At 42.7% G+C, this 11,595-nt stretch overlaps 1 protein-coding gene across 3 annotated transcripts in view; it reads left to right on the forward strand.

Moving 5' to 3' along the window:
* Positions 1–9,216, forward strand: part of itga7 (integrin, alpha 7) — a 33,023-nt gene extending 23,807 nt beyond the window's left edge. For 2 of the 3 annotated variants that reach the window (XM_034083132.1, XM_034083133.1), the window contains exons 17-25: positions 43–122; positions 284–361; positions 681–783; positions 887–1,102; positions 1,590–1,706; positions 1,802–1,915; positions 5,513–5,611; positions 5,774–5,899; positions 7,508–9,216. In XM_034083132.1, the coding sequence (XP_033939023.1) occupies positions 43–122; positions 284–361; positions 681–783; positions 887–1,102; positions 1,590–1,706; positions 1,802–1,915; positions 5,513–5,611; positions 5,774–5,899; positions 7,508–7,663 (1,089 nt within the window). In that variant the 3' untranslated portion in view covers positions 7,664–9,216. Of the gene's footprint in view, positions 1–42; positions 123–283; positions 362–680; positions 784–886; positions 1,103–1,589; positions 1,707–1,801; positions 1,916–5,512; positions 5,612–5,773; positions 5,900–6,543; positions 6,704–7,507 lie in introns of all 3 variants that reach the window. The other variant, XM_034083135.2, reaches the window with a different exon arrangement.
* The last annotated feature ends 2,379 nt before the right edge of the window (positions 9,217–11,595 follow it).

Raw genomic sequence — 11,595 nt, forward strand, 5'->3', positions numbered from 1 at the left:
TATTTTCACATATCATTTATATTTCATTTGTTGCTATTTCAGCTTAAATTCTCCATCAACTTGAGCACATCAAACATTACAATTGAGACCACTGAGTTGACAGCAGATCTCGCTTTGACAACGTAAGTCCTCTAAAATGTTCTCTTGAAAACATGATGTATACAGTATGTATGTATTTTCACAACATCAAGCACATCGAGCTCTATATACTGTAAGTGCTAATATTTGACTTGTTCAGGCCAAATAACCCTTTGATGACAGTGTTTTGTTGTTTTGTCCTCAGTATCAGTGAGCAACCCGATCTGGTACCAGTCACAGCTTTTGCTAGAGTTGTGATAGAGCTCCCTCTGTCTGTCAGTGGGTGAGTGAAACCTTTTTCTTTTTTTATCTCTGTTAAATCTGTATGAGGCTAAGAAAGGTTGCTATTATACATTTTGCTAAAGTTATGTTATTATGAATCAGCCTTTTACAACTTTTTATAGACGTTATGTGATGTTTACGCTGGTATATTCTAATTGTGTGCATCACATTCAACAACATTTAGCTTGTATCTTTTAGAATCGTTCAGATCTCATCAGAAATGTTAACTGAGGTTTTCGGTGCAATGCATGTATGCTTTATGCAGCTTTGTGAATGTGTGCAGCTGTCTGACCCCTTGATGTGAATGTGTTTTACTGTAGGCTTGCTCGTCCTCACCAGCTGTTCTTCAGCGGGACAGTGAGGGGAGAGAGTGCCATGGCCAGTCTGGAGGACATCGGCAGCCCTGTGGATTTTGAGTTTGTGGTGAGGAACTAGTGTGTGTGCGTGTGTGTTATTTTGATAGGCATCAATGCTGAAAGAAGTCCCACATCCTAATATAATCTCTTTTATATATTTTTTACATCAGGTGATTAATACCGGACAAGCTCTGCAGACGCTTGGTGCGGCCTTCCTCAACATCATGTGGCCTTATGAGCTGGCTAATCAGAAATGGCTCCTGTATCCCGCAAGCATGAAGTTTGAGGGTCACCCAGAAACACAGTGCACCTCAACGGGGGCCTTAAATCCTCTGAAGCTACCCATTTCTTCACCTGCAGGACTCCAACAGGCTGTTAACATAAGGGTAAGCAGAGCACAGTTTATTTGACTAATGTGCAAGGAAATCTATACGACACCACCAATTAAGACAGCACAGTCAATCTGCATCCACTTAATGGCCACAGAAGGTGCAGTCGATTGTTTTATTTTGGCTTTTAAATGTGTATTATTGTTAGTTGTATGCCATTAATAAAACAATACCATACAATAGAAAAACTATTTATTTGGTCCACATTCTGGTGTTTCTGACTTGGTGAATTTAAGAATTTGTGCTGAAAATGTGTTGATGTGGTAGATGACAAAAACAATCCTTTCCTTACACAATATACTGTATACATACCATCTTTTGTGGATGCAACTGCATATAAACTGATGTGTCGTTGTCATGGCTGAAACATTTTCCTCCTGTGTTACATACAGTACATCGTGTCAATGTCATGTTTAATGCCAAACATGACTCATCAAAGGAGGCTGATTCATCTCTGCTTGTATGTATGTGTCACTTCCACCAGGCTGGGCGAACGCGCCGCTCCCACCCAGAGGAGGAAGGTCCAATGACGACAAAAGGCAGCGTGAGACGAACCACGCCAGCTGTGGCAGCCTCGGAGAGGCGCAAGTCGCTCAAACTGGTAAGAGGGAAAGGAAAATATTGCTGCCTACACCTGTCACCAGTTAATTTGAAAAAATAAATCCTACAGTGCTAAACTGTCACCCCTTTCTCCAGGACTGTCTCTTGGGGTCCGCTCGCTGTGTCCTGCTGCAGTGTCCCCTCCACAGCTTCTCTGGTCAGGCTGTCCTCAAGATCCATGCCAGACTGTGGAACAGCAGCTTTATAGAGGTAAAAACCTGTCCTCTTTACATCTGCACCTCACTGCACATTACTCTCCATCTTAGCTTCAGTCCAGCTGTTTGCAACTGCTGCCGGCACTCACATGTGAAGCGAATGAATGATGACTGCAGCAAGTGCATTTACAGGATGATTAACAAGAGCTTTGATGTGAAGGCAGTAGGAAAACTGTGAAGAAAGCTGTCAGCTTCAACCACTGAGAAACTGGCAGCTGCTGATACATATTCAGATGATATCGTGACAAGAAATATACAGTCATCATGGCAGTTTTCTTGTTTAGTCTTTAGCTTATCGCTAAATAAATCAAGATGTCGCCGCAGACTGTATTACTTACTTAAAATGGGTCTTATTTCTAAAGTTTTAGCCAACGTTATTATACTGTATATTAATGATGGTTTAAACTGAAAGACTAAGTTATAAAACAACAGCATTTCCACTTTCATATGAAGGCATCCTTGCTTGTTTTAAAGGACACCTATCATGCTATATTTAGGGCCATACCTATATAAGGTATATGTATACGTTTCTGTTTTCAAAATACCAAACAGATCATGCGGAGCAGATCATTAACAGATCATTTACGGAGCGTCCACACTACAGCTTCAAAAAAAGCTTGGAGCTGGGCGTGTCTGTAGCTTGGGGATTTTATTCAAGCAACACGACCAACAACCAATCACATGAATCTCCCGCCCCCGACATACAAAGCAAAAAAAAATGGGGATTTTATGGGAGCAATATATATAGAAACTCCCCAAACAGGCGAAAACCTACCAGTTTCACCCACTGTCCCTGCCACCTCCCTCCATGCCTGGTTCCTCCGGTTTGTATCCCGGTAGGTGAAGAGGGTCTGGTCATACAAAACCGGGTGATTTGCTCAGGCGATAGTTAGTTTCTCCTCCAACTTTTTTTGAAATATAGAAATGAACGGCGGGATATCTCTCCCAGCTTAGACGCGGTTTGATTGGCTACGGCTTGAGCTGTCAGTTTTTCCGAAACGGGATTTGATTGGCTGGCGCTGGCTACTCCGGCGTCTCCGGCGTCTCCGGCGTCAGAAGTTGAACATTGTTCAACTTCTGACGCCGGAGACGCGGAGACGGCGGAGACGGACCGCTCTGCTACCCACAATTCAGTTCGGCGAAAAAGCGAGGCAACGTGACGTCACCCCATTCAAAGTGAATGGGCAGATTGGAGTTGTCGACGCTGTCGACGCTGTAGTGTGGACGGGCCGTTACAGTGCTTGCCTCGACGGGGAGGGATTGCATTGAATTACAGCAGCGGGAGCAAACGCTTGCCTCCGGGAGGGAGAAAAAGAGCCACAGCGGAGAATAAACAGAAGGGCAACCATGGCAACCATGCGCGGGAAGTCTTCTTCACTACTTTTGTGGTAGACTACAGCGCCACTTACAGGCCTGGCTTATGTAGGGGAGACCAGGGACAGTTGCAACACTTTTTGGGCTTACCCCAATACGTAAATAAACATTTACAATAGGATAGCCATTTTGCTATATTATACATTATCAATATGTCAGCTAATGAAAGAATGTATTTAAGATGTTTTTATGAAATAAGTACAGGTTGTAAAATGTATTTTTTTTAAAAACCTCAACTGTTAGTACTGTCCTTGTGTACAGGGACAGTTGGAGCACATGCCAGGCACGGTTGTAACATGTTAATAACGGTTATCTTTGTTCACACTACATGACAAAACATAGGGAAAGCTGTCAAATTCTAAGGCAACAAGATTTTAATGGGGTTTCACACATCCTCCATCAAACAATGAACAGAACTTAAAACAGAACACCATAATTAATCAAATTCACAGTTGTGGCAGGTGTAAAAGGCACTTCCATCTGTGCAGTCCTTGTGTGCCCAGGCTTTACAGGAGCAACACTGCAGCCAGATCTCCAGGCACACAATGCAGTATTGGGCCTCATCTTCATCAGATGAGTCCTGCATCTTCTCCTTGTTTTTTTGTTTTGTTTTTTTGCAGAAATTGATTTTTGTCTTCGCTTTAGACTTCTTTGCATTAGATCTTTTTTCTCAGCCTTGAGTAGATTTTTTATAGGAGTGTCTGTGAGGACAGCAGTTTCTCTTGTTTTTCTCCCCTTTGTGGTCAGCTTCCTTGGTCCAGCTTTTGGATGTGGACGGATGGACATGGGTGAGAAAATATTTCACTTGTCTGTTGACTATAGGCCTCAATATATTTGATCACTTACTTTTCTTTTGTTCAGTATATATAGCCTATTCTACCATAATTATGTAGACCTACCTCCTTCGAGCTGAAACCATAATATAAATCAGCTGCCTCCATCAGGTAGTCTCTCAAAAGCATCTCCTGCTCTGTTGAGAACACCTTCTTTGGTGACCAGTAGCCTACTCTTGGGGGCGTTTGTGATTCCTGACTCTCCAACCTCAGCCTCTTTTTATGGAACCGGTACAGGGTGACATGGCATATATCCAGGGACTTTGCCACTTCCCTTCTCAACTTCATTTGAGGCCCTCTGCAGCAGAGCAAGTGGCACTCCCCTGTCTGTCTTCCTCTTTCTGACATTTAGCATACTGTAAACACACACACACACACACACACACACACACACACACACACACACACACACACACACACACACACACACACACACACACACACACACACACACACACACACACACACACACACACACACACACACACACACACACACACACACACACACACACACACACACACACTTTAGGCCGGCCTACTGTACAGTATTTTATTGTTTATTTTTACAGGGAGAATGCACACCAATCAACAATACAACTGTATGCTTGAATGAACAATTGATCAAATGAGCCATCATTGTAAAATGTGCCATGTCACAACTGTCCCAGGACCACCAGTCTTGCTTCCACCCCTTGTGAACCTGCCTGATTGCTAGCTTGACCCATATTTAGCTAGTTATATTTGTAGCTTACAAAACAGTGATTCTAATAATACTAGTTTGGATTCCTAGACATTTGAACTCAAGACAGTATCCAAAAAATACATCCTATAATTTTAGTTAATATTTTACCTCAGAAACACACTTTTGCTGATGTCTTACGCGAGAAATTCAAACATGGCTCCTTTTTTTCTCAGCGATCTTACCATCTAACTGCGCATGTGCAGAGTGAGTGTCATCACTCTAGCTTGTTTGTGATTGGAGATATTAAAGGTGTTACAACCGACCCGTGTTGCAACTGTCCCTGGTCTCCTACGACAGCGTCTCCAGCGCTTTCGAGCGGCAATGGCCGGCCGTGGCCCAACCCCACATTCCCCTGATAGGTGGAGAGTTGGCCGAATAGCCGTAGCGCCACCGTCCTGACGTCAGGACAGTGTTCAAATCTGGATCAGTCTGTATCAGATCCGTTGCAGCCCCATTTTTAGAGATTTGGGTATGGAGGAAAATAGAGAGGGTTGTGTTTTCTGACACTTGGTGAGTTCCCTGGAACACCGGGGACACATATTCATGTATAAAAGACGTACAAAAGTGCATTTTGCATGATAGGTCCCCATTAATATGATGTGATATAACCTGTAAATTGTATTATTCATCCTGTCTGTCAGGATTTTTCGGCGGTCAGTGCTTTGGAACTGCTGGTCAGAGCCAACATCACTGTGAAGTCCAGCATCAAACACCTGGTCCTCAAGGATGCTTCTGCACAGGTACTTAGCATCAGTTCATCGAGCATTTATCTTTATTTTATTTAAACGTTCTTAATCTATTATCATAACAAATATATGTGAAGTGAGGCCTGAGGTGTAGTATATATACTATTTTTCTTTCAATTCTGCATATAAACAATTGCATTTTTCCTTCCTCTCCAGGTTCCAGTAATGATCTACCCTGAGCCGGGTCTTGCTGATCAGTACTGGATCCCCTGGTGGATCATACTCATAGCTGTCCTGGCAGGCATCCTGCTGCTGACTCTGTTAGTCTGCATACTGTGGAAGGTAACACACACACACACACACACACACACACACACACACACACACACACACACACACACACACACACACACACACACACACACACACACACACACACACACACACACACACACACACACACACACACACACACACACACACACACACACACACACACACACACACACACACACACACACACACACACACACACACACACACACACACACACACACACACACACACACACACACACACACACACACACACACACACACACACCTTTTTTGTCCTATGTGTCAAAGTCCTAAACCGATGTATATATATATATTTTTTTCTTGATTACATTCACATTCAGCATACACATAAGAGGCCTTTATAGTTTGATTGACTGCACCCCGGTCACTCCACTGTCCCTTCCTTTGTCTTTTTCCTCATTTATATCTATGGTAGTCCAATTATTTCTACCAGCTTTGTTCTGTCCTAATCATTTTATTACTTCCAGCTCACTCTCATCTGTTTCTTTCCTCTTTTGTTTGTCCTCTGTGTGTCATCTCTTTTTGTTTGTGTCTTCTCACTTCAATCTGGGACTCAAATCCCCTTCCTCTTTCTTTTCCCATTGTTTCTCATCGGTTTTACTTTCCCTTTGGTGATCTGTTGCCCAGTGTGGCTTCTTCAAGCGCAGTGAGCGGCGCCGGCACTATGACACGGAGTACTACCGCGCCCACTTGGGGGTCCAACCCTCGGAGGCGGAGAAGCAGGCGTCAGAACTATAATATACAGATATATTTCACTCTGGCCTGCTCTCCCCTCCTCCTCCAAGCGGTAAAACATTCACACAATGGCTGTGTTGTGCACTTTGGTGTGGCTGGTGGTGTTCATTTCAGTGTGAAATATTGACACACATTGGCACAATTAAATCAAACCAAAACTCTTATTGTTTAGCATTGTTTGGTGCTATGAACACCATCCATCCATCTCTCTGTCAGGGCTTTTCAGATGCCTGCTGTGCTGTGTGTCGGTCGTGCCTCTGCTGTTGACCTGGCAGATTAACTAGCTACACCGGTCTATGGAGACTTCTAATTTTGTGATGTGCTTGTCATGCGCTTTTTAATACAGTATATTAACACTCCTGTGTGACATATCATAAAAGTGCCTTATTGTCAGGTGTTAAAGTTTACTTGTCTTTAACATCTTCAGGTGTTTTTGTCACAGGAATGTGGGCACTTCTTCTTGATGGCAGCGTGTTTGGGTGTTAGTCACGGACACTAAAGGATGATGCTGAATTTGAAATGTGGAGCATGTTGATGTGCTTTGGGTGCCTTTTTATTAAAATGTCACTTTAACTGCAAAAGGTCAGCAGATAATCACTTTTATCTGTTTGATATTAACTACAAGACTTTAATAGTCTAATAGTCTTTAACTTATTACATTTTATACGCCTCGTGCATGACATTTGAAGTTAAACAAATGAAATAATTGCAAACAAATGCATGCAATTTGTGTGGAATTTGCAATAACTATATATGACTTAATTTGTCTTTTCCTTCCGTCCTGTCTCTCTGTCTCTCCCTCCCTTTCTTCCTCTATCTGCACTCCTCCCTGTTTTCCTCTTTCCTCTGCCCACAGTGTGGCTTCTTCCAGCGGGCCCACTACAAAGACAAGTTGCCTCAGTACCACGCGGTGAAGATTCCTCGCGAAGACCGGCCACAGTTCCAGACTGAGAAGTCAGGAGTTGTCCATAAAAAGGAATGGGCCACGCACTGGAGCGACCGGACCTCATAACTCGCTTTGAAGCACTGACTGACTGAATTAATTCAAATCACCATGTGTGGCACTCATTCTGTCTTTGCATTGGAACTAACGGACTAAAAATGGTGAACATAGACTGAGATCGTGACATCTTGTGCACTCTGTACTGTGTCAGTACTTGCATACTTATGGCCTGTTGCACTGTGACTGGATCTATACTCTCTGTAGCCCACTGATGGCTGGCCTTGCATAGTCTATTTAATCTGTGCATCTATATCAATGTGCAACAGTTACTACTGCAGGCCAACAACAGTATCAGAACCAGTCTAGCAGCTCCAAATACTAACAGCCTTCAGAAAGAAGGACACATGGACTTCACTGTTTTCCTGAGGACAAAATGAGGACAGAAAATCACAACTCAAAGACATGCATGAATGCACAAACATACGGTATAATATTAGATGCATACAGACACACTGGACATTGTTGATGAAGAAGACACTGCCCGTGACGAAGACTACTTTTTGCCTTAACTACTGTAAGACTGACGACTAATATGGGCAATGAAAAAAAATGCTTCTTTTTTATGTAAATGATTTTTGGGGATTTTGTTTAGCACTGGTGGACATTGTAAAAATGTCAGTATGTAAGATATCAGTGAAGTTTTATGTTGCAGAACACTGAATGTGTCTGGGTTTCATTCAAGGAAACGAAATGCATTTTTACGTCATTATAGTTTTTGTTAATATGTCAGTCAAATGTACTGTACATCAATAGGTTACTGCCTGAGTGAACTTGAATAAGAACAATACAACCTATAACAGCCACGCCCATAGCACTGCAGCCGCATGGAGATCAAATATGTAATGAAAGCAGAGCAATATTTAAAATATGGCCTGAACATTTACAGTGTAAGCATTTAAATTCATAAGCCAGTTTATAAAATGATTATGTGTGAAAACGTGGTCTCAAATTACAGCCTATAATGTAAGAGTGAATGAGATACTCTATTATTATAATGTTTTCAACAACTTCCATTTATATTTGGACTGAAATGTGAAAACATTTCACCAGAAGACATGATAACCTTTGTATAAATAGTTATAAAACTGCCTAGCTGGATTATATTAACCTGCTTGTTGCGTTGTTCCTGGTACTGTACTCCAGTCACAGCAGCCGGAGTAAGATGGTACATTCATTTCAGTACTGACATTTCTAACTGCGTACAAGTGCCTTGTTGTAAAAGTGGCTGACACCTCTGGATAATAAAAAAATCCCTCTAACATTTAACCAACATGGAGAGAGGAAAGAATATTTCAAGAAGAGCAGGACATGTTGGCAAGGAGCAAGACGAACTTTCTTTGGATCTAATTTGGGTCGATGAAGTGGCTGTAAAGCATGAAGAGTCATCTTGTTTTTGAAGGTATTGCTGGACAATCTTGTATTAGCTGCATGAAGCTCCTGATGCTGTTCTGCCCCCCCCTTCCCTATTTTTGATCATGACAAAGTGTTTTATTTATTTTATGTTGGGCTGCACTGTTTAACATTGTAAATACAATACAAATAAACTAAAAAAAAACATCTGATATTGCTTTGTTATTCTCACACCTTGCATTGTACTGTATCAAAGCATTATCAACCCATCCTCATGTACTGCTCCGCCTGCTTTTTCAATATGTTCACTGTCACCAACTGGACAAAACTCACACACATCACCAACACTGCTGCCAGGACAATTGGACTCCCCACACTCAACCTCACAATACTTAACAACAGGGCCATCTCACGCATCGCATCCACAATAGAACTGGGGCCTATGCTACGAACCTGGTTCAACCTAACCTGGATATGTTTGAGTTAGCCGGTTGGCCTAATCCAAAACATACGCGCTCTCGCTAAACTGTACTACGACGCTGGTTATCAAGTGGATCGCTCAAGCCAGCCGTGTCCTATCTAGTGAGGTGCGCGTTCACATGAAAGGGGTGGTATTTGGAGCATTCGACCAATCACAAACATGGAGAAGCGTACTGACAGCGCAGCGTCATACTTCCTGAATGAAAAGTGAACTTTAATACTAGTCAAAAATGAAGAAGTTAAACTTTAAACATCCATGACTTAAACACTTTATCCAGGATAAAAGCCACATAGCTGCACCTGCAAGGTGAACACAGCTGGAGCAGAACAAGTGTTTGAATGCGTACATTAACAGGTTTATGATATCACTGCCCCGTCTAAAACACGATCTGACTTCAATTACATTTGTCTCGAGTGTTTCGTCAATTTATGTGTTGCTTAAAATAATACTTCTGCATACAGTCTGTGACACTGTGAGTGTTGCACGGCCAGATACGGCTCAGCTGACTCAGATAAGGAGATATATGATACATTATGAAGTGATATGCCGCGGACTGTACTTAATGTACACTCTCGGTTACTCCGGTTACTTATGTTGTGGCCGATATTTAAGTAAGCTTTCTTAACGCTAATGTTATAATAGTCAGATTGCTCTGAAGATGGAGGTGATATTCTATTCATGTTCACGTTCACACAGTCGGTGATTTTTGCCGGCCGTCTTTCCTGCGACGGCAGTTTTTCTGTATTTCCTTTCCCCTGTAATATGACTTGATCGCTTTAAACTCCGCACACTGAGCTCTGATTGGTCAGCAGGCGGTGCTTTCACTGAGTTGAGCTCTTAGCCTGCAACCTAACCTGGGGCCTATACTACGAACCTGGTTCAACCTAACCTGGATATGTTTGAGTTAGCCGGTTGGCCTAATCCAAAACATACGCGCTCTCGCTAAACTGTACTACGACGCTGGTTATCAAGTGGATCGCTCAAGCCAGCCGTGTCCTATCTAGTTAGGTGCGCGTTCACATGAAAGGGGTGGTATCTGGAGCATTCGACCAATCACAAACATGGAGAAGCGCACTGACAGCGCAGCGTCATACTTCCTGAATGAAAAGTGAACTTTAATACTAGTCAAAAATGAAGAAGTTAAACTTTAAACATCCATGACTTAAACACTTTATCCAGGATAAAAGCCACATAGCTGCACCTGCAAGGTGAATACAGCTGGTAAAAGAAAAAGTGTTTGAATGCGTACATTAACAGGTTTATGATATCACTGCCCCGTCTAAAACACGATCTGACTTTAATTACATTTGTCTCGAGTGTTTCGTCAACTTAATGTGTTGCTTAAAATAATACTTCTGCATACAGTATGTGGTACTGTGAGTGTTGCACGGCCAGATACGGCTCAACTGACTCAGATAAGGAGAGATATGATACATTATGAAGTGATATGCCGCAGACTGTACTTAATGTTACTCTGATCCGGTTACTTATGTTGTGGCCGATATTTAAGTAAGCTTTCTTAACGCTAATGTTATAATAGTCAGATTGCTCTGAAGATGGGAGGTGATATTCTATTAATGTTCACGTTCACACAGTCGGTGATTTCTGCCGGCCGTCTTTCCTGCGACGGCAGTTTTTCTGTATTTCCTTTCTCCTGTGATATGACTTGATCGCTTTAAACTCCGCACACTGAGCTCTGATTGGTCAGCAGGCGGTGTTTTCACTGAGTTGAGCTCTTAGCCTGCAACCTAACCTGGTCCCGACCAGGTTAGCTGTTTAGCATATATTACCATGGAGATCTAGCCTGCTAAAAAGAGAACCAGCTTCGGATGACCGGAAAGCCGGAGTTTTCCCTGAATTTAGCCGGCTAAGCGAAAATCCTGCTTCGCAGTATACCCCCCTGGACATCACACATCCACTCATCAGTACCTCGCCCCACTGCCATCCGGATGCAGGTACAGAACACTCAGACATAAAAGAGCTCGCTTTGGAAAAAGCTTGGTTCCGGTGTTCCGGTTTAACTGGTTCCCCGATCAACTGGTTGACAGATGTGGAGGCGTGGCCTTCGACTGAAATACACATTTCGATCGCTTCTTCTGTCGTTTACATA

The sequence above is a fragment of the Pseudochaenichthys georgianus genome, chromosome 5 (genome assembly GCF_902827115.2).
Source record: "Pseudochaenichthys georgianus chromosome 5, fPseGeo1.2, whole genome shotgun sequence".
Lineage (NCBI taxonomy): Eukaryota > Metazoa > Chordata > Actinopteri > Perciformes > Channichthyidae > Pseudochaenichthys > Pseudochaenichthys georgianus.